Source organism: Symphodus melops, assembly GCF_947650265.1.
Source record: "Symphodus melops genome assembly, chromosome: 5".
Taxonomy (NCBI): domain Eukaryota; kingdom Metazoa; phylum Chordata; class Actinopteri; order Labriformes; family Labridae; genus Symphodus; species Symphodus melops.
Window position 1 is genome coordinate 14,362,561 of NC_136695.1, and position 24,274 is coordinate 14,386,834.

The following is a 24,274-nucleotide window of genomic DNA, read 5'->3' on the forward strand; positions in this document are numbered from 1 at the left end:
CTCTCAGGTCAAAACACCCACAGGAAGGGCTGCATTAAACTGATTGCAACTTTCACATGTGCTATTTCAGGCACTGAGTGCTCAGGGTTCTGATATTTTACACATGAACTGAGCCTTTCAAAGCTGTTATGTTGTTTTCACTCGCAGGTTTTTGGTTATCGTGTCTCCACCAAACGTCAGCAAAGGGTCACAACTTCTAAAGTCGGTTTCATGTCATCGTGTGAAAAGTTGAAATTATAAATGGATGCCGTATTTGTGGTATCACTTCAACTTTGTGTCTTAAGAGACACAAACTCAGCTCTTTCAACCACTCACCTCGTAGCTCTCAAAGTGGGCGTGTTCCATGGTCAGCGTTGGGGCCCCAGGCAGCGCAGGGGCCCTCCTCTTCTTAGTGTCGGCCTTTGGGGACATCCGGAGAATGTTGGTAACAGACTGAGACTGGCCCAAAGTGCGGGGCCGATCTTCAGCTAACAGACCCTGAGGGTGATGGAAATAAAACAGAGAAGGTGAGGTAATGTATGTACAATAAGAACGATATGGAACAATGAGAGAGATTAGAAGCTGTTTCTGAGGAAGTCAGACACAGACTCATTTGATCATATTTCACATTCTGAATCTCACATGGCTGAGTGAGAGCAGCTGTTTGAAGCTTCAAGCCTCTTAATAAGAAACTGTAATCTGGACTCCATTATATCCTATTTTGAACCATTTGAACAGCTACATAACAGCATATTCTGTCTTTTAATCAACATACTACTGTTGTACATATGTACATTCATATGATCTCTCAAGGTCAAAGCTTACAACCTCTTTACAGCATATTGACACAAGCTTGAAACAGGTGTCCACTCGTCAGAGTTTGTTCAGGTCAAAGTAAACACACACATATACTGTAGCACTAAATCAAAGCAGTTCAGCAGATATATTTCACTTTTCAGTCTCAACAGTTATCTCTGCATCGACTTGACCAAGTTCAAGCGCAACTGCAATTTCAAAGGGGGGCTGCTCCTGGCAACAACATTGGAACAGCAATGGTTTTCAATATCTTGATCAAAGAGAGCCCAAAGTGCCCCTGAAAATCAGAATCCCCCTCCCCCCCTTCCCCGGCTCAGCTTGGTACGGAAACCGACCACTCACACCCCCATGGTTTAAAAAAGAAAAAAAAAAAGAAAGAAAAAAAAGCAGATTAATTGATGGGTTCAGACAATGCCTGGTCAAGAATTAAAGCAGAGCAAAAAGGGCCGTAAGGTGCAGGTCATTAGAATTAATTGGACCCGGGGTTTGAACATCTCAGCTGGGAGGTTGGGAAAAGAACAGGCTTCCTGGAAATAGTCCTTAAAGAGAAAAGTACAGAAAGAATCTCTGCAGTTTCTTTTACACGAGTGAACCGTGTTTTGACTACTGATGTTATTTGATTCTTACAAGATGCAAAATAATATTTGATTAAGGAATGTTTGCCTTGCACTAACCTCAGACAGATGGAAATATGGGAAACATTTGTGATTTTGGCTTTAGAGAAAAAATCAGTGTCATCATTCACCTTCCTCTGACATCCTGAATGTGAGCGCTCCATTTAAAAACTGACCAAATCAAATCTCGAGCCAACAATTAGTTTATCAGCGATTTTTTTCAAGACCCATTAAAAGAGTTCGACCTACCCTACGTATATTTCAGCAGAAATAAAGTATGATTGAAAAAAAAGCAACACTGATTTAGTTTAGTTTTTTGAGACTCTGCTGAGCTGGGTGGATGGCAGGTGGAGGCTGATAGACCAAAGAAGAGACGCTCACAGTGAAAGGACTGATGTTATTTCCATCGGGAATCCTAAAAAAAAAAAAACGAGCATGTTTTCACCTAAGCAAAATATAATGTTCAAAGCAGCAAATTCACATGAACTCTGTCTGACTCTTTCTCCTGCTCTTCTCCTCTCCCCTCCTTCTGAGAAACTATCTGAAATATGTCAAAACAGTGAAAGTGGGGAATGCAAAACACTGTACTGCAGCACCTTAACTTAAATGTACTTTTGATTACAAAGGTCATGACCTAAAAGCCTATCAGTACTTAAAGGACTGATCCTACAGAACCACACTGTGAAATGTTTGAACTACTCTCCTTTAACCACAGTGACAGTTTGTGCTGCAGTACTTATACTAATTGAATCCTGCCTTCAGTGCAGGAAGCGTTGACAGTCAAAACATCAGATTCTTTTGGGTGAGTGAGGAGAGTTAGATGAGCTTAGCACTGAGATGAAAGGCAGTGTTTCGCTGCCCTCTCTGGAAAAAACTTTTGTTTCTGTTTAATCTCTGATCACACCAAGCATCACTACTGGTTCGACAGAATAATGGACTTTTAGCCACACGCAACAGTGATGTCATGAGTTGTGTACAGGTTCAGCCGTCGTGCTCAAGAAATACTAGTAGAGCAAAATTCTGCCAATTAAAACACCCTGCAGTCACCATCACAGACATCAATTCCTCTGCGTGTGTTAACACCTCTATTACCTCTGGCAACTGCTTCTGTTCAAATGTTGCATTCCAATGCCGTACAGATAACAATAAAAAAAAAAAAACCTAAGCCATTGCAAAATATATAGCTTTAAAATATTTGCGTCTTTGAAGAACAGACTTAGATTATTCACAAAATGCAAACTTTCCTTTTCAAATCTTACCTACTCATTGCTGAATATCTGTACAGCAGGGAACTGTTTTTTGGAATGAAACCAAACGACTGTATGTTGCACAGAGTCCCCTTTTAGTGTGCTTCTTAACCACTGCAGAAATATTACAAAGACCAGTAAACTCTACCCAAATCCAGTTTCTTTTTAGGGGTGCTGTTTGACCCTTTAAAGACAGGCTCATAAAACCATTGTCCAAACTAAAAGATGCTCCACAGTATCTACTTTAAGAGGAATTATTTATACCACAAAGAAATCCCAAACCATTAATGCTTGTAATGTATGCCATGTGCAGTTATGTTTATGGCATTCAAAGGAATAAAAGAATAAAGAAAAACAAGCTCATTGTCTATACTTTTAGTCAGTGTGTTTCAGTTCTTCTCTGACTTGATGCTTTCAGAGGATGTTTCTTTTTGTTTTTTTTAGACCACATGCACACAGGCAAACACACACACACAAACACAAAACACACACACAAACACAAACACACACACACACACACACACACACACACACACACACACACACACACACACACACACACACACACACACACACACACACACACACACACACACACACACACACACACACACACACACACACACACACACACACACACACACACACACACACACACACACACACACACACACACACACACACACACACACACACACACACACACACGTATGAACGCACAGTAGTTTGGCCCCTAATGATCAATTAGAGATAAGAGGCCGGGCTTCCATTGCTAATGTAGCTAAGGTAGAGTAATCTGATGCCTTTGGCCTGATAACATTGTGTGTTTATACGTGTGTGTGGTCTGAGCACAGCCATAGGCAGAAAAACCATAATAATAGAAAGGAAGCGTGTGTACATTAAAGCTATGGGACAGTAGGACATAAGCAGTATAAAGAAGCAGAAACTAGCAGTATGTTTTAAAGAGGATTTAAGCGTCTTTTAGTTCATGCATGTTTTTCTCTGTTCTTTTACGTGTTATTATTTCTTCCAAAGGGAAGGCAGCCATATCGACAGAAACATCGTATGCTGACTTTAAACAGGCTGGGAGTAAGATAACAAAAGCATATGTTGAAGAAAAAGGTTGATAATAGTGGAAAAAAACAAGATTCAGTGTTGTCAAACCACATGTGCGATGTTCTAGAAATACTGACGATAAAGAAGGGGAGAGAAGTGAATCCAGACGCTCCGTGCTCTCTGAGACAATTAAGGGAACAGGAGTGAACCAGAGAGTGTTTTCTAAGCTAATACGATCCTACACCATATTGATCTGAGGTGAGCCACAGTAGCTCCTGCTGAACTGAGGTTCATGGTTTCGAAATCACATCAACATGATTGAGTTATAGGTATAACAGAAACATTAAGCAAGAGAGCTGCTTAATGCAACGTCGGAGGGCACATCTGGTTAGCATCAATCACACACACCGGAGTGCTTCCTGGGAGTTCATATTTGGGTCAAAAATACAACCAATAATGTTTGTCAATGATTTTTAACGATGACTCACCCCATCACTTAAGCTTCTGAACCTTTCCAGAAGATTCACGTTCTTGCTACTTACAAACTATGTCTGGGATTTTATGTAAATTGAAATGGATCTTATAGTATTTTCATTAGTTTATGTTTAAATTGGATTTATTTGTACGAAAGAAACAGAAGTTTGGGCAAAGAGAATTGTTGGTGCTTCTCTCTGGACCTGTGGTGAAAACACAGCGAACAGATTGCTGACTAACAGAGATTGTTGCTGCCCTCCTGTGGTCATCAGAGCACAAAACTGCAAGTCAACCATAACCGAGACAGCAACAAAATCCTATTCTTGGAACATGGGACTGAGCTTAAAGTACATTTCATCTTGATGTATTTAAAAAGCACATGACTATTGAGAGCCAGCAGCTCTTGGTCACTTTGAACTCACCTCCTCTGGTTTCCAGAAACTTTTCACACTGATGTGATTTCTACATGCAATTACAAATGTATGATTCCTAAGGGAATCTTCTGCTGCAACTTTACAATTGTTTATAGTTACAACTCATGTTTTTTTTTCCCAAACAAAACATAATCTATAACGATTGATTTACAAAATGTCATGTAAAAATCTATGCACTCACAAAAGACATTTTGCTGAACTATACTAATTCCTATCTTTTCAGATACAAGAGCTTTACAAGCATCAAAAATAATGCTTGTAAAGCTGATTTTGTTTTTTGTTTTTTGGTGTGCAGAAAAAAAAAATCCTCATCCAGCCAGGACACTCAAATGTGCCTCAAATTTTCTCTGGAGTGAAAAACACGGGCAATATTGGAATTGCCAATCTGCTCGAGTGCGACTTGAATTTCCCTCGGGATCAATAAAGTATCTATCTATCTATCTATCTATCTATCTATCTATCTATCTATCTATCTATCTATCTATCTATCTATCTAACAATCGGTCAAAAGTTCCCCATAGTTAAAGATAGAGCAGCTCAAGTCTTTTTATGATTGATGTCATTCTTATTGCATGACTGCATGTGTTCTGCTTGATGTTTGTTTTTTATGAGACTAAAGACAAATTTCCACACCGACAATAAATGAAATTAAATGAAATAAAGTAGAGGCAGCTTCTCGCTCCGAGCTGCTCGTACACAAAACTTGAAATCATTTATTTGTTTTAATCATGTCGTAGAGTCTAGTTTGTAAGTAATACCGTTGTTGTTTTGCGTTATATTATACAGGCTTCTTTACAATTCCTTCTGAGAGGGTTTAAGGTAGTTTTTTTTTTTTTTTAAAGACTACACTTTGACGTCATTGATCACATCTGGATATTGTCACATACTGCACCGTTAGCAATACTTACATTGGACTGTGAGTCTGTATGTTGGCTTACATTATCATCAAATTCCTCCATATCCATAGAGGTTGTCTCTGTCTGCGAACAGAGAGCACAGCAAACATGCAGCATTCAACAAGGCAGCCATGCATTTAGCCTGCTTCAGCTGTCAATCTGAATAAGCATGACTGGCATGCAAGGTTAGTTTGTCAATTGGTACTCAACATCATATTTGTAATGCACATACAGTATGAATATCCCGTTAGCCCCTGCTTGACTCTGTTACAGTAATGATGCTTTTATGTCTTCTGACATTATGAAACAGCATTACACTTTTAAATCTCAAATAAATAAAGAGTGAGATCAGTATACTTCCTGCTATATTTAACCAACTGCCAAAGAAATGAACTATTAACAGTAAAAGAGCTAATGTCTTACTTTGTTTTTCCTTCTGCTGAACTGGAAGATACCAAGGAGGCCTTTCTTTTCTGCTTTTCCCAAACTGGTGGTACTGGAGCGGAAGGAGTCTACAGAAGACAGCAAAGAGAAGGAAGAGGAGACAGATGTATGATAGCGCCTGTGAAAAGCAATTACCGGTAGGTAAGTTTTATTGAAAAACAAATGAGGAATTCAGTAGTGATGGAGGGAATCGATCCTGGTATGTAGGGGTTAATTAGAAGAAAAACAAAAAACTGTTGGATTGCTTTAAAAAGGAGCAAGTTGTACGATATATACCGAATTAAATCATAAAAGGACCTGACTACATCAGAAGACATTAAGAACACATGTAATGTTAAAGTGCTGGCTCCTCTGACAACAGTGCAGCAGCCAGTATGTCTTCCTATTAAGTTTAGATCTCGGTTTGGAATGGTTCAATTTTTTTATTGAACAGTGAACCAGCAGGTGTTGCAGCAATGGAAGCCAGCATTCAAACTGCAGTTCAGATATAACTCATCGTACCCGAGCTACAAGGGGCCTTTTTCTAATCAGATCCATGACCAGAAACTTGGTAAAATTAGGATACAAATTAGAGATGCCTTTGAAAACAGAGCACGGCTGGCTAAACACTGAAGCTACTGTGTCAGTGGCATGGCAGCCGGTGTACACATCGACTCTAGGGAAGAGAGGGGCGCGGGGAGAGACAGCTCCCTCCCATGTTTTGAATTTGGACCACAGTGATCTTTTGAATTTTAAACTTATGTGGCAGAGTTACGTATTGCTCCTTTAAGGTAGATTTACTTTATATCTGATTCACTCAATTGACTTTATGAACAGACATTAAATGTTTTGTTTATGTCTGTTGTTATTTGTAAAACAATTTGTAGTTGTATAACTATGCGTCACCATTTTAACAGTACTGAGTTTTCTCAGCAGAGGGCATCAAAGCTTTATTTTTCTCAAAGACACCTCCTGCCTCGACCTAAGCAATCACTTCATCTGGATAAAAGAGCTGGAGAACAGAAGATTAGTAACAGATCATTTCTAAATGACAGGGATTGAGGATGTTAGCACAACTTTCAAAATTAAGATTAACACAACGACAAGATCGTCCAATACAGATAAGCAGGGTTAATAAGCAGACAGCAGCCCGTTGGGTTATTCAGCTTCATTTGGTAAAAACCAGACAAACAGGACTTAGTGTGACTTATACCTGAGTAGTTTAGAACGGGGGCTGAAGCCATTTTAGGCTGGAGAACTGGAAAATATCACAAGGTCAATCAATCAATCTTTATTTCTACATCGTTAATTCATAACAAGAGTTATTCTCAAGACACTTAACAAAAAGCAGGTAAAGGACCTTACTCTTTGTCTGTGAACATTACAAAATATTATTCACCGTTATGTTACAAAAAGCAGGTAAAAGACCGTACTTATTGCTATATTACAATGAACCAGCTTAATCCGTCATAGCGTGCCAAGGAAAGAAAGGCATAAAACATGTGGATAACAGTAAGTGACTGATTACCGACTTTAATTTAAAAGGATGCATCCTTTACATGTGCACCACTGAAACAGCAACACAGGTGGTACGATTAAACTACAAGGTGAAAAATGTTGACAAAAGAAATACTTTTGGATGTTCATTGATAGACCAAATAACTTCCTTTATGAAACCAGGATAGGTTGAATATGAAACTATAAACCATGATGTAATAGTTTTTTTTTGCCATAAAAATTCCATCATGTTTTAAATGTTCAAGCCGCTATCTTTTAATGAGCACAAAACACGAGCTCTCCTCTGAGGTCACACCCCATGACCAGAGCAAGACCTACAAATAGCAATGGGTGTGTACTGTAACCACGTTAATGAGCCACCATATCACATCTTGGACCATGATTCAGCTTCCAACTCTAAATAAAGAATTGGGATATTGATTGAGACTGCGCACAACTTCATGTCAACAAACATCTACATAATCGACATGCTTTCCAGGTGAATATGACGCAACGTTGGTTTTGTGGCCCATTGGATCTGAAGCATTTTAATGAGCTGCAGTTTCCTGTTAAGAAACACTTTGTCGTACTCGTTTTCTTATCTTTCAATCAGGCCGAAGAGGGAACAGGCTATAAATCCTCCTTAATGTTGAACTTCATGTTCCCAAAGGTAACTCCACATATATCTTACAATAATAAAGTAAGGGGGCAGCCTCGGGGCAGGTTGATCTCAGGAAGGCAGGGATGCAATCTCACTACATGCGACACGCCCTCCTTGTTGGCCTATGTTTCAGAACGCAGAGGCTTATTGTCTCTTTCTTGGCTTTTTCTAAGTTAGTTATTAGGGACTGAGGATTGATAATACAATCCTCTACCTGCAAGTCAGCGTTTGAGATAACTTCACAGAAGCTTACATAACAGACAAAAAAAAAAAAAAAGAAACATATAAGCTATGTTTTATCACTTTTCTTGTGATCGTTTGTTTTTCCCCACACCTGTAGTTTTAATGTCCAAGTGAAGCCTTTTTGATCTCCTTTTAATAAAGAGAAACCACCTGTTTGACCTTTTTTTAGGATATAATTGTTTAAATTTGTAGTCAAATTAAAACTTGTAAAAGAGAAAAGGTGTATATTTTCAAAAGACTCTCCAAATGTGCATCCATACATTCAGTTTAATTAAGCTGTAGTCATTTCCAGGTGGATATTCATATAAAGGCCAACAGCAGACAGTATGTGAACGTAGCTGCAATGCTGATAGCTTTTTTTAATCTGCCTCTTTAAATCTTTATTTAAAAAACACAGAGAATAAACTCAAGGATAGACTCAAGTATTCTTCTTATTCATTAAAGTCCACAGGTTCGCTGTACCCGAATCGGGTTTTTTTTCCTCAAACAATCAGACATTTTCTCAAAGAAATCACTCCATTGTAAGAACTTCAGTGATTAAAAAAAGTGTATGACCTAAAACACAAAATGTCATCGGCAGAAAGAAGCGGTTGAGTTTTACCTAGACTCTGGTCGTGCACGTAGAGCTCCTTGATCCCCAGATCTGTCAGAGTTTTGTCCAGAGGCAGTTCGTGGCGACTGATGCTATCCTTTAAAAGCAGCACGTGTGACGGGTCAAACTCACACTTGTCACAGATGACCGGTATCAGAGCCTGGAGGGCTACCAACGGGTTGACCCGCACCACTGCCTTTTGGCTGCCGTGGTAGTTCACCATCAAACGCACTGATTTCTGATGCAGAGAGGGGAGAAGGTGGAAACAAATTAGATTTTCTATTTTCTCACAATGGGGGAGATTAAACTCTTTGTGCAGACAGCCGAGGAAACTGATGAAACAGAAATAATACACTATATATCATCAGTGCAATAAACCGGTATAGAGACCATGCAAGATCACTACATCATGCAAAGAGTAAAAAAGTTGAACCTGTAAAATAAGACAAGACAAATCAATGACAAACATCATCAAACCAACTCCAAATCTTGAAACGAAATGACAGAGAAGGGAAGTGTTTGTCACTTTAAAGGGTCGATATTTAAAGACAAAAATGAATGGACGAAGGTCGACTCATGAACTGTGCTTGATTTTGTAATACCGTCACAACCAACGTGGAGAGCGGCAGCGGAGCTGAAAGAATCTCAACAATGAGTAACGTCAGGTTAAACTTTGGCTGCTGACAGGAGAAGGCACATTTTAATAGACTAAACAGGATCACTCAGTGTGTTTATGAGCGTACATGTTTTACACGCACACGTGATCTTGGACATCTATATGGAGGTTGTGACAAGTACAACACTACACGGTGTTCTGTCAGTAAGAACGGCTCGCTGACTGTACAGATTTCTTTGTCACTAAGTGGTTTCTCATCAACACACACCGCACTCAGAAGTCAAGAGCATAAAGAATACAAAAAAAAATGGCTTCTTCAGCCGGTGGCTTTCAAGGGTCTTTGGGATTCCAAGTAGAGTGATATTACGCTGAAACACGTTCCTGCATTTTGTCAGCCATCATGTCATTTTTTTGGACTGGAAGTACAATGAAAAGAAAGATTGAACACAGAAGAGCGATGACTGATAGCAATGTCTGTCTGTCGGTCTATGGCCCAGAGCCAGGCACGTCAAAGGGGAGCGAGAGAGAGAGCGAGAGAGCAGCCAGTGAGTCCTGAGAGGAGCAGAGAAATAATGCATGGTAACTAAAGGTAAGGGACTCATCAAATATTCAAACTGTAGGAGGAGAACAGAGGAGAGGCAGAGAAAGGAGGAGACACAAAAGGGACAAAATGCTCAGTGGAGAAGAAGTTCAAATAGGCAAGTGAGCTGTGAAAAGAGATGACAACAAGTCAAAACGGGGGATGACGAGGAGGAGGAGGAACACTCAGACTGCAAACCAAGTGTGAAAGAACTGACTCCACTGTCATGCTCGGGCAGTTTCCTTCCAACTGGCTTCCTACCTTTGAATTGGCCCTTAAAGGTTTCACTGGCCTTGCTTTCTGCCAGTGGTCAGAGGTAAAGCAGTGAAAGAGGGGGAGGGATGGATAACATACAGAGGGACACGTTTAGAACTGCTGCATCATGCTGCCTTCAAACTGCAACGCTGCTATGTTAATGGATCGTGGTTATCAGCACCACACCAATCCACAATAAGAGAAAATAGCTCTGAGATGTGTTCGCGAATTATTGTCGTCATGGGAACTATTACCATTAAATGAGGTTTCTGTAATCTAACCGGTTTTTAAATAAGCTTAAAAACAAAAACAAAAAAACTAAATAGACAGCAGACATGACAAAAAGGGTGTCCAGATCACAGTATCCGCCGGTTACTCACTTCTGGCACTTTGGGCGCCGGTCTGCGCGCCACCTTCTCCTCCCACACTTTCTCCTTGATGAGGACGCAGGCCACGTTCAGGGAGCCCAGTAGTGCGTTGGGCTTGAACCCCAAAGTGTGGCCCTCAGGCGACAGCAGCTCCAGGGTGTGCAGCGCCGGGTTCAGGTGGTAGCGGCTGCACAGCTCGACCAGCAGGTCCATCAGAGCCTTACTGCGAGAGAGCAAGGGAAAGAGAGAAAGGGGGTGAGGGAGTAAAGGGAGGGAGTGGGGGGAGGAGTGGGGAAGAGAGTTTTGAAGAAAGGGACCAGGGGAGGAGAAGGGGAGTAAGAGAGAAATGAAGGGACGCAGGAGGGACGATAGGGTTACAAAGCCTACCGAGCTTTAGCATAGCTGCAGAGAATAGTAATTACTTCATACAGAGACAGAGACACACACGTGTGCACTTGATACAATTAGCACAGCTAGTTAATAGCTAACCTAGCTGTTATCACAAACACAGTGCAGGTTGAATAAGGAACAGCACGGATTTTGACAGGAGTAGAAATCGCAAAAGAAAAGCCTGAAAACCAACATCTATAGGAATGTTGTTGATGTTCTAGACAGCGTCATATAACGCATTTTCACATGTATTTAAATGTACGTTTACCTTGACAGAAACTCTCAAGAGCCTCAAACCAAACAAAGGCAGATTCTTACCTGATAATGGCTTAGAGAACTAATAAAAGGCAAACAGGGTATTGTCATTATGACAAACCCCTCATGTGTATATGGCGGGGGGAGAGGCCTACAGTACTACCTGTCAATCCTGCTATAAAAGGAACCAAGAGACAGTCTCCAATGTTTTGTGGGAACAGCCAGATCAGATGACAGAAGTGAGAAAGAGACACAGCTACAAAGGACACCATTGACTCTCAGCATCACATGGACACCGTCTCCAACTGAAGACGACAATCTGCAGCCGACACGATGACTGTCCCCCTGCGTGTGCGTTAAGAGAAAAATGTAGTCACAACGTCCCGCAGCACACGCACGATGAGGAACTGATGAAGGAACTGTCTTAATCGATATTTTATTAATGTATGCTGTGAGGGGAAATTGAGTTTACACTCTGTAAACACATATAGGCTGAAGCACACACTCGTGCACAAACAGGATCCTTGTGACGTACATTAATGGAGAGGTCTCTTCAGAGCAGCTTTGGGGTGCGGTGCCTTGCTCAAGGGCACTTCAGCAGTGCTCAGAAAGTGGACTAGCACCTCTACAGCTACCAGACCAGTCCAGACTTGGTCCGTGCCCGGGACTTAAACCGACGACCCTTTCGATTCCCAACCCAAGGCCCTTCAGAATGAGCTACTCCCGCCGCCTGTATTTTAATAAATAATAATAATTAATACATTTTTATGAGTTACAGTCGCTTTAGGTTCCTGGTGCTCAATTGGACATTATAATATCAATTACATTGAGGGCTAACTGTACATTTAATGAGCCGGTTTTGATTGCATTGTTGTGTGTGTTTTTTGCACACACTTAAGACCGAGTCTGAGGCACCGCCAGGTTTCAAATAAAAGGTCTCACAGCACATAAAACGTTTATCCCGTCGAATTTCTGTTTTGTCACGGAACACTGTGGTCTGCATCCGGCTCATTGTCCCCAGTCAAACTTGTGTTTTAAAAAAAATGATTGTCGTGTAATGTTTAATTGTGTAAACATCAGGTCGTAGTAGAAGCATCAATTCAACAAATATCCTACAACAAACTAGACAAATATGAATTGAATATGAATTTTTTTTTTTAATATGAGCAAAGAATCTGTAAATGACACCTCAGACATCTCTCATCCTCACAACATGATTGAATTATTTTCTATTTGATTCTGTCAGGTAACTAAAGCTCTCCAGAGATTCCTACAGGCCTCGTCTTTTAAAGGAGCACCTTGTTGTTGTGTACTCTGGAGGCCTCCCTGATTGTCTGAGGAGCTCATTAGGGAGGGGGATCATTAGCAGGTCAGCCTTCATCTGTCAGCTCTGTCAGACAAAGCTTGTGCTGAGACAGGGAATGGGAGCCCCTTTACATGGCCCCGCTGGCACCGCAGCCCAAACAGAGAGAGAAGCGACAAACAGGGTCTGGTACTGTTTGTCTGGTAAATGAGGTCAGAACATAAAGTCATGCTGCAGAGATTTACTCATTTAAATGAAAGGAATCGCTGCAGGCAAACCTTTTTTTTTTCTTTTTTTTTCTCAAAATCAGTATTCAGAGCAAAAAAAAAATGGTTCTAAGAAGGTTTTACGTCAAAGTCTTTGTGAAGGGAGGGCATGTGATTCTGTCTCCTCACCTGCCATCCTCAGTTACAGAAGTCTGGTGTCCCTGCGGGAGTGTCAGCAGTAAATCCACAGTGGGCCTCAGCATGTTCTCCTTGGCATCTATACCGGACGTCCCTCCCCCATCAGGTACAGCGTTTCTGAAGATGTGGCGTGGAGCGGGCTGGGGGGCTTGGGGAGGAGGTGGTGGGGCGCGGGCCTTCATTTTCCTCCTAAGATTTGACAATGACAGGTATTAGGAGAACACATGTTCTAGGTGTTCTATTCTTGTTTCTGACATTGATGCACAGCAGGGTTTCACAAAATGCTCAGAAACAGTCAGACGCATAAGGCTGATAAAGAAACACGTCCGACACCACCTTGGATACAGACTTATTTTCACATTGTGTTTTTCTTGCTCTTACAAAGCGCAGCCTAATGAACAAGCCACTGCTTCAACCTCATGTTCCCTCTCTGAATGCTAATGAATGTCTCTGTTTGTGACACGGCCCTTTATCTCCGGCTAGATAGATTACATAACAGTCCTCAGATATGCTGAGAAGACCCCTTTTTTTTTTTTTTAAAGTCAACATGATCCAGCCCTAAGCGGCCTGCTTATTCCATCTGACACTCCTTTGACTATTTCAGAATATTTGGTACGATCTCCCTCAGTACATCGTGTTTCACGAATGATTACTGAATTAAGATAAAGTCAGACAAAGTGATCAATGAGCAACGCTTCAATGTCGACATTAAGAATGGAACAGTCGTGTTTTTTTTTCCGAAGGGGGGAAAAAAGAAAAAAAAGAAAAATGGAAGCATCTGTAAAATTTCAGTTCAAAAGGTTTTTTGGTTGGCTGCTGGGTTTTCTGTTCCTGTTCAGACGACAGCTGTATGAAAGCCATATGACAGATGTAAAACTGTCTTAACTTTTATGTATGTAATAAATGAAAACAATAAAGTAAAAAAGTAAAATGTGATTAAGACTGAGAATGGAGAAGGGAAAGTATTAAATACTTTTTTTCGGACATGTTAAACTGTTTAAATATTGTGTTGGTTATTTTGTAGTTTTTATTATTTCATAACAGAAAAAAATATATATTTTTATTATTCTTAATTTTTTATCATTCTTTCCTTATTTTTTATTCCTTCACATTTTCGAAATAAAACAAAACACGCCCATCAAAAAGGAGATAATGCAGGCCATCTTTAAAGCACAGATCTGAAGGGTAGGGAAAGTGGCAGCTGTCACTGACATGCTGGTGGAGCGACGAGATGCTTCTATCAACACGTTTGACCTCAGCTCAGCATAAACTGTACTCAGCTTAACTGATTTGACGCAACTCAAACATTTCACTCTGCTAACAATGATGAACGGGAACTCAATGCCGCCCATGTCAGCGCCTATTCTTTGTCTGTATTAAGAGTACAAATATTAGCCTGAGTTAACAAAAGAGAAAAACATCCTACTCACGTCAAAAAAAAAAAAAAACAGTCCTTGTGTTGATTAACTGTTCCAAAAGAGAGACTGTTTATGAATCCGGTTCCAAGCTTTAGACACACTCAGACACAATGTGTGTGTATAATCCTGTATCCTTCAAAGTAGTCCTGCCTGGCATGAAGGCGAAAAGAGCACAACCAAAAAGGAAAGAAAAAAAAAAAGTGAACGTGAGCATAGCAGAGTGAGTGGACTCCAACCTGGCTGAAGTTAACCTTTAACAGATGCATCGGATATCAAGCCACTCTCAACAACAAGACCTATAGTGTCATTGACTCATTGTGCAATGCTGATAGTGTTTTAATGGAGACATAATGAGAGGGACATACTTTGACACATTAGTCAGAATCCAGGAGGGTGCGTCTTTTTTTCTCTGACTGAATCTGCATTTTAAAACAAGAAATAAAGAAAATAAAATGTGTCTTTTGTCGCAGCTTCGAGAGGTTTAAATGGGAGAGGTTACTTCTGTGGAGTCTGTGTTTTGAAGGTAAACAGAAGTGGGCTCTGTGGAGCTGTGGGACTGGGCCTCGGCCAGGTTTTACACAGTCATCCAGTATCTGCCTCGCGCTCTTACCATAGCGTTTCTCTCTCTCTCACTTTGCCTCTCTTTTACATGCACAAAGAGTCCTTTAGGAAAAGCCTCGTCTCCCACAGAGTTAGAATGAGCAAGCATAAACAGAGAGAGAGAGAGAGAGAGAGAGAGAGAGAGAGAGAGAGAGAGAGAGAGAGTAAGGAAGAGCAGGAAACCCAGCTCCGGCACAGGAGGGCAGTAAGTGCGAAGCTGCTACAGGGACTGAGTTTCAAACGGGCTAGCGCACACACACACGCACACGCACGCACACACAAACACACACACACACACACACACACACACAGTCACCAAAAAGGTTACTAATGGACCTTTCAGAACAACTCGGTTCTTTTCAGTCGGCTAAACAGCGTTTAAAAGGGATACCTTTATCTCACGATTCTGCATGAAATGTGTACTTGTTAGCAGGAAGCGTTGTTTGTTTAGTCCTGAGCTGTTTAAACAAAAATGTTAAAATGAAATTAAAAAAAGGTTAGACTTTTTTTTTTTTTTCTTCAAGTAAATTCCAAAAACAAATAAGACACTGAATCTTCTCAAACTGCTAAAGGTTACAGACTTCTGTGGTGTGTGGTCGAATCATTCAAAACAACATGTGAGCAGCCTGAAATGGAATAAACAAAGCGAGCACAGCCTGGCTAGTGATCGTATGAGAGGGGTTCGACTGTGGAGTTCACTGATTAAGTTTAAAGAAAGATTTTGGCATTATAGGGTAATATATGATGAACAGAGACGTGATCTAGAAAAGTTCGCATTTTTAATTTGCTTAACTTTAAACTCCCAAGCACTCTGGGTACAATGTAAAACCATGAAAGTCCCAGTCTGACTTATTTTTGTTCGATGAGAACTTAAATTACATACTGTAGCACAGCCGGGACACAGTGGAAGGGTTTTTTTGGGGGGGGTTTTGCTAGGGAAAGAAGTAACTGTCTGTGACTGTATTCATCCCAGCCATGGAAACTCTAAAGTTCCCCCCTCAGCAAAAGTCTTATAAAAATAATGGAACATATTCGCTCCCTCCAACCTGAGCTCTGCCAGCAGACACCAGATTCTACTCAGAAATGTTCAGTTTCTGTTTGTTTGTGTTCTGCACATTAACTACATTGTGTGTGCGTATATGATGTCTCACACGGTCCTTTGAAGTTTGCACCAGTCATTTGTCAGTCTGCTGATATCTTCAGTGCAATGACACAGACGTAAGTAAATTCAACTTTTATGTCAGGCAGAGCCAAACAGTCAGTAAGAAAGAGTCACTGAGGTAGACAGGCAGCCACATGTGTCCTCGAGTCAGAGACGAGGACATTGTGTTTATTAAGAGACAGACAATGGGATCTTTGAAACAATGAGCTACTATCCTCTAATGAAGACATCCAACAGGGAGTGGAGCAGATTAATAAGCTGAATATAGAGCGCTGACTGACCTCAAATCCCTGACACAAACTTTATGCATTGTGGGAAAACAAATAATGTCTGAAACAAAAACTCTGTGCGCACAATGAGGGCTTCAAATGCCTCGAGTTGTATCACTGAATTGTGAACAAAAACAGTGCAGTAGACATGCATGTCTCTGAACACTGCCAATAAGAGCAAAGGAAGACCCCAAAGGACGTGTGCCCCTTTTTGTCACTTCTAAACATGTTACAGAAAACATCGTGATTTGTCCCTCGCAAATTAGGGGCCGACCGATGAGGGATTTTTTGGGGGGCTAATACGATATCTATATTGGGAAGAGAAATAATCAGATCCCAATATATTTGGCCAATATCTTTCTTACATCTATGAAATCAGTGGATCAAAATGCACATATTGATTGACGTGTTGATTCCTCAAACGCGGATTAAAGATGTGTGGATAATGAAGGCGAGATGGGAAGTAGCTGCACCCGTACCTGCATCAGCGCTCGACACTCTGAAGGGTAATAATAATGCTTATTCTTGTAATCCATACAGCGCCCTCTGCTGGTGATAGATAACTGCTAGTCTAACACAATGAAACTCAAATGGAGTGCACTTAGACTGGTGAATAATAATATGTAACATGGGCACAAATCTGTAATAAAACGAGCCCACACTGACAGTCACTTGATAAGTTAATATCGGCTGATATCATTGGTGGCTGATTAATCGGTCAGGCTCTACTTCAAATTGTTACCAACTGAGAAATGTAAAACCTGTCATACTGATATCAAACGTACTGGAGAGCGACTTAAAAGGACACACACTCCCACTTACATGTAAGCACATTAAACGTGCACATGAGAGCCAAAGCCTCACTTGTCTGTGTGCACGCAGTCTCCACCTCCAGTTGTTCATTAGACTGAGTGTAAACGCCGCACATCCTGAACCACCGGCCAATCACACTCACCGAGGGGCCGCCCCGCTATGAAAGCAGGCATACCAACTTGAAGTCATGGTGTCCCCACGGCAACCTATATTTACACCACTTGACTGCAGAGGAGTGGAGTCCTCCGTTTTAGTAGCAGCTGTGGATTTGAGCCGCAAACACACAAAAGGTGAGCGTGATTCAGAGAAGAAGAAAGTGATCTGTTGACAGTTGCCGGGCACACTTGTCTCACTAGTGCAGCATATGCCTCGACGCTCATGTTACCTCCATGTGCACAAAACCCCACCCAAAACTGATGTCGAGTCCCGTCCTACTCTGTTTATAGGACACATGTGGTCCAGCCTAAACAACCTTATAACTCCCTCTGTAGTACAAATCTGAAAACAGAGAAAATTAAAGTGGAAGTTCTATAAATAGTCATGATTGATTGATTTATTTGGAAAGGATAACAGCTAAAATGAAAAAAAGAAAAAAAAGACAACAACAAAAAAACAGCTCTGCAAGACCCAAACCTCATTTAAACCACCCATATCACCCCCCCCCCAAAAAAAAAATAAAAAAAAAATCAATAATTCACTAAGCTGGACCTCAGTCAGTGGTATGGAGCCAGAGGGTCAAACAACTTATCTCTTTTTCTACGTGCCTCTTTTTCTGTCAAACACGGCAAAGTCCCGTCCTTCTTTCTAGCTCATTCACATGTACCAAACACAGTTCAGATCCCAAGAAGCTTAACTATCATGATAGCAACTGTGTGGCCTGTGATTCATCACACAACATCCCTAAATCAACACGGGATAATGACGTCAAAGACTCGGCTTTATAAGAGCAACAACACGGGCTCCAGTCCAAGGCTGTTTATCGAATGCTGTGCAGTGGTTAAGAGGCTGCTGTTTTACAACCCATCATAACCCGTTTGAAGCGCTCATATGATGATGTCATACTCGGTTGGATCTGGGCTGCCCGTACCGTCACTACATTTGCATTCAAACTGCAGATGTATCCCATTCTGTACACACTGATTTATTTTACAGGTTCAGTTTTGGCTGCTTAAAAACATATTGTTATATTTAGATGAAGTTAAAAACATGTTGATCTGATTTCAGGGGACTTTTTAGGAGATTAAACGTAACCCAGTTTATTTGATTATCATGTGACGACCTCCTACTTTGATTAAACTCAAATGGGAAGAGCTTGGCTGCATCTGAGTACCGAGTCACTAACGCTAACATAATGACCCGGGGGAGAGACGAGACCACGCCGCACCTCAGGTGCTAAATGAATTGTTGCTCGTTGGGATCAATTAGCGCTGCTCCCACTCTGTTTGCAGTCGCTCGCAGAGTTTATGTTCAGGATGCATTGCCATGACCTCTGGGTAAGTCTGAAGCGGTGATCTCGGAGTGTCTGTTTCACGGCGACTTAAAGGACAGAAATCCACTTAGTGTAATAGCACACACCCCACCCTCCGCTATCCTCCTCTGTTCCTCTCCTCTCTCCTGACGTGACACATCATCGCAGTCATCTTATCCTCTTCTGACCAGTGACAAAGCCGCACGCCGTGCGACATTTTTCCGGAACAACAATGATCATACAAATATAGACGCAGGAAGAAAACCGAACCCTCTGTCTGCACGGCTGGAAAAAAAAAAAAGAATCTGTCATTCTGAGGAGGAAGCTGGCCTCATTTAATACCATCAACACTCTCCTCAGCTTTTCCTCAAGCACTTCAGTATTAATGGAACAACAAACGATTAATAAATGACTTTTTTGAGTCACATGAGCGTCGACGCGCGAGCCCACTTTGTTGCCGTTGCGCTGACACAGAAGCTGTGATATACGTGCCGCTTCGGGGTGTCAAACAGGCTCACAGCAGAGGTAGAGGAGGAATAAAGAGAAGAGGGGGATAACGGTGGGTGTTAAAAGAGAAGGAAGATGACATCTGAAAAGAGAGGGACATAGAAAGAGGGTGGACGACGCAGTCAGACATTAGAGGAGAAAAGAGTGGAGAAGGAATGTAGCGGCAGAGAAGCAGGAAGTGATAATTCGTCTGTTCTCTATTCCCTAAGCAGCTTGTCCAATTAGTGAGAGAGACGCAGAGAGATCCTGCTGGAGACAAAAGAAGAACAACACTTAAGGTACAGATCAGCAGACGGACAGATCAGAGGCAGGATCCTTTGATTTGAAAATAATATTTAACAATAATAATAGTAATAGAGAAGCACTGATTGTACAAATCAGGTTCTGATAGGGATAATGATTAAAATAGAAAAGGTAGCAAATTGCAGTCCTTCCTTTTGAAATGCCACAGGGATAAATGTCCCACAAGCTGCTCATCACTGATCGAGCTAGCTTCCAAAACCTTTTCACCATGACAACACGTCAGAGTTTATCCAGCAGGCGTCTTCTCTTTAGCTCTGATTTAGCTATTTGCTTTTCTGACTTGCGAGCATTCGATTGAAGCAACACGACAGAGCTATACTGACATCGGTCTTCATTATTTGCCGGTGGGCCGATGGTTGTCAACATGCTGATATCAGCCGATAGTTAAATAACCACTAAAATCCCGTCTTGAACAGCTTTATTGGGATTTTAAAAAGTGCATTGTGCAGCATTTTTTTATTTTAAAGGACTGGAAACGGATTCCTCTAACAAAGTGACACAAACCGAATATAAAGGGTGTTTGGTTTTTTTCTTCTCTGTAATAATCCAGAAGCTGTAGCAGCAGTGTTAAAGGCCTCAGACACTCAAATCTATCAGAGCTTGTGCAAGAGAGATTGCAGTTCACCACTTCAGCCTTATCAGGCCATTCTGCTGCTACGGCACGTCAGTTGTTTAGAAGAGAAGTCGGTCCAACTGTACGCACACACACACACACACACACACAGTCCGTCTGTCTTCCTCCCTGACAAACCCACATGCCACAGAGACTAACATATGACTGCAGGCTTCCAGAAATACATCTGAGCAGCTCCTAACAGCTGCATACGAAGAGTACAGACAGATACACACTCTCCTGGAGTGTGTCAGGCTTACTGTATTGTTTAAGAGGTGTTGACGATAATCAGCGATGGAAGTTGGCACATGAGCAAAAGATTGGAAAGTGGGGCTGATAGAGCACGAGAGTCTACAGGCAGACTCGATGTCTCGCTGACTGTGAAGTAAATATATGTGGAGAGCATGTGTTACTTTAGAGCCCATTCATTAAATCCCTTCTGTGCCTGAGAATAGCACACTACTAAAAACATTACTGATGACAGACGTTACTGTTTTGTTCGTTGAAGAAGTGAGGAGGAGCGGTTTGTGTGCGTTTAGTATGGTGACAAGTTTCTCAGCGACCTCGTTTTATTTCCGACTGCAAAAAGATTGGACTGAGCGGAGGATATACAACATGCTTTCGTGTTCATCTTTTCCGCCCGTGTGTTTGGTTACGCTTCTCCCCTCGCAGAACAATCTTGTGGAAGCGCTGCATCCACGCCCTGTGCTATTTAAAAAAAATAAAAAAACACCGACCCAAGCGAAATGGTCCGCAGATATTACCCGACGCATTCTGTCACGCTTGCCAGAGAGGCGCATAGCCTCGAACGCTCCTTCGCTCTCTGGCCTATCTCAGCTTTCATGGGAGGTATATTTAACCCGTTCTAAAAATACAACCGAAATATCCAGATGTGACCACACACACACACACACACACACACACACACACACACACACACACACACACACACACCAAAACATGTTCCACTTTGCTTAAATGAAATACAGCCCGTCGAGTAAGAGGTGGAAAAGGAGGGAACTCCCTCAGTCAGCAGTGCTGAGCTGACACAAGCCGGCCACAGAAACCTTCAAAAAATCTAAATAGAGGAGATCCGTGAAGGACGTGCAGGGCTGTGGAGCTTTTCTTTAGTACTGTCCACTATTTAAGAGCTGAGCAGGGAAATACTGACTGCTAGTAGATAACTTTATCTGGACACATTTGAGTTTACTTCTGCCAGTGTTTAAAGACAGTGCATGGACCGACAGATACACATGATAGTCAAATAACATGCAAAGAGTGACACTGACATTCCAGTCTGGGAGGCACAGTTTCATATTTAGGAGCATGTATGGCGCAGTTGATGAGCCGTCAGCACTCATACATGTACAAAGTACACACAGTACACAAAACAGGACAGCTGGTGGCCAACACACACACACACACACACACACACACACACACACACACACACACACACACACACACACACACACACACACACACACACACACACACACACACACACACACACACACACACACACACACACACACACACACACACACACACACACACACACACACACACACACACACACACACTAGCATGTCAATAGCATGTTTTACAAGTAAATGAAGGAAAGTGAAGGTATAAACACAAACAACAGATGAATTTAACAAATGCAGTATACGACCTGCCAACCGAAAGAAAGATGGATGCATAAATCGGGATGTTTAGAAAGATTTGCCTTCTTATTTTCATACATTTTAACTCGAAAAATACACCAAGCCTGTCTGGTGATAGATAATATAATCTGATTGCCGACTAAACCATGTGACCAAAGTGAACTCACAAGGTTCCTCTGACGTTACACAAAGAAAAGATGGACAGAAAAAGAGGAACAGGCTTCAAAACCTGACAAATTTAGAAAAAACTCACACAAGGAGAGCAGTCGCCTATTAATTCTTTCTCTGTTTTTTTTCTTCTTTTCGTTTCTTTTTAAGTCTGTTGCCTCCTTATTGCTTGTGACAGAGCGGATACTTTAATTAAAAGCCTGTAACAAACCCACATGAGTCACAGCTTCTCTGGACTGAACCTCACTCAACACACAGAGAGAGAGAGAGAGAGAGACGCCAGACTCAGAGGAATACACCACTGCATGCAAAGTGCAGCATCGCTGAATAACGGAGCCTAAATGCAACACAAGCTCCTACACTTCAGTCCATCTCAAAATGTCAAACTCTTTTGGGTTGACACTTCCAGTATTCTGGTTCGATTTCGCTCACAGTATCAGAAGAAATACAGTTTTTAAATCCTTTAACTTCGATCGATAAGTATGTGTGAGGCTTTTATTTTGGATACTCCAGCCAGCCATGGGCCGTCTATCTACCCAAAGAGGAAGTCAACCAACAGTGTTGCATATCATGGGATTATTTTCTCCCAACTTGGCAGCTCCAGGAATTAAAGTCGATCTCAGTCCCCACAAAAAAGATGTTCTGTTTTACTTTCCAGAGAACCCAATTCTGCCAGACTTCTATAAGTTTAGACGAGCTACAGTATATGCTGTGTAGTGGGAACACATGTGGATTGGATTATCGAGCTAATACTCTGGAAATACTTGTATTTTACGAAGCTCATTTTTCTTTCTTTTTTTCAAACATATCCAGAGTTACAGATTACTGGAATCAGGTTCCATAGATATCCTTGGGATATCACGTCATTTTTAATCTTGGTTGTAAGGAGATAAATTGCCAGATTTTGGGTTATCTTCATACAATGAAATACACTCATTTTAGTGTCTGGGGAGGGGAGGAGGTTTTGTGTCCAGGCTTAGCTGTAGGTGAATAATGCTCTGCAATTCTTCAATCAGGTGACCTTTCTATTTCCTCTGGGGAACGCACTAACACACACACACACACACACACACACACTAAAACACACACTTACACACCCACTGCTCAGATTTCAATAGCAAGGTACAAACGAATATTGCTTCCTTCGAAAGAGCCATCTCTTCCATCAGCGTTGGCCTGCTCAGTGATGTGTGCTTTGTGTGTGTAAAACATGTGTGTTAGTGTCGGGTTTTTTTGAGCTGCCTTTCATGAGACTGTGCAGTGTAGTAAAGTAGCTGATCCCGGTGTGATGACGAAAGAGAGATCCCAACACAAAGGGAGTTGTCATAGTAATTTATCTGGACAGAAATGTCACACACTGACCGGATAAAGAAAGGTATTTTGGATCCTTTGCAGACTCTGTGTCCAGTCGACTTTGTAATTTGACTGTGGAAAAAAAAGCTCCCGAGTGTGAAATCACTGTGTTTGAAATGTTCTGCTTAAAGATCAGAGCGATCATTCAATGCACGCACCCCTGTGGCCCATGAAGATCTCACTTCTGCTGAGCCTTCACCACACACCTACATCACACACAAAGTCGTTTAGAGGCTCCTACTGACTAAAAGTTGAAAAACAAAAAGGAAATCCCAGCTCTAAGTAACAACAACCTCATAATGAATGACTTAATAATGGATGAAGCTGGCAACTTTTAGCTTTTTAAAACAAATCTATTACCATCCATGTAGCACATAATCATACTGTTGCTGGATTGCACGTGGTCATGAGCCACTCACACTCATAACTCCATTTATGTTATCTATTTTTGCTCAAAAGAAAAAAAAAAACACCTACATTACTCCAAGTCACTGTCCTTTGTGGAAGCATTGTTATAAACTGAGAACACTGACGGCTAGTGCAATCGTCCATCAGCGCGGCCATTATTCAAAATCAACAGATGAGTAATCAAATTTAGGATAACACACTCATATGCTTCTGTGTCACAGTGACATCTGGAAAAAAAAATAAAAATAAAAATCTGCCTAGTTCTACTTGAACAGTTGTTTTAAACTCAGGGCTGATTTTTTTTGGTGTCTCATGATGGGATCAACTGATGTCATAGTTTGTACTAAAACTGCATTGTAGGATCAATGTAAAAACGTCATACCTGTAGCCCATTGTGTCCCCTGGAGCCACAGCACAGAGAG

At 41.4% G+C, this 24,274-nt stretch overlaps 1 protein-coding gene across 3 annotated transcripts in view; it reads right to left on the reverse strand.

The window, feature by feature from the left end:
- Window positions 1–24,274, reverse strand: part of cobl (cordon-bleu WH2 repeat protein) — a 50,980-nt gene that overhangs the window by 26,007 nt on the left and 699 nt on the right. For 2 of the 3 annotated variants that reach the window (XM_079343339.1, XM_079343337.1), the window contains exons 2-8: window positions 13,095–13,292; window positions 10,764–10,974; window positions 8,942–9,170; window positions 7,153–7,197; window positions 5,940–6,028; window positions 5,529–5,600; window positions 316–477 (exon numbers count right to left, since the gene is read on the reverse strand). In XM_079343339.1, coding sequence (XP_079199465.1) covers window positions 316–477; window positions 5,529–5,600; window positions 5,940–6,028; window positions 7,153–7,197; window positions 8,942–9,170; window positions 10,764–10,974; window positions 13,095–13,292 — 1,006 coding nt within the window. The remainder of the gene's footprint in view (window positions 1–315; window positions 478–5,528; window positions 5,601–5,939; window positions 6,029–7,152; window positions 7,198–8,941; window positions 9,171–10,763; window positions 10,975–13,094; window positions 13,293–24,274) is intronic. The other variant, XM_079343338.1, reaches the window with a different exon arrangement.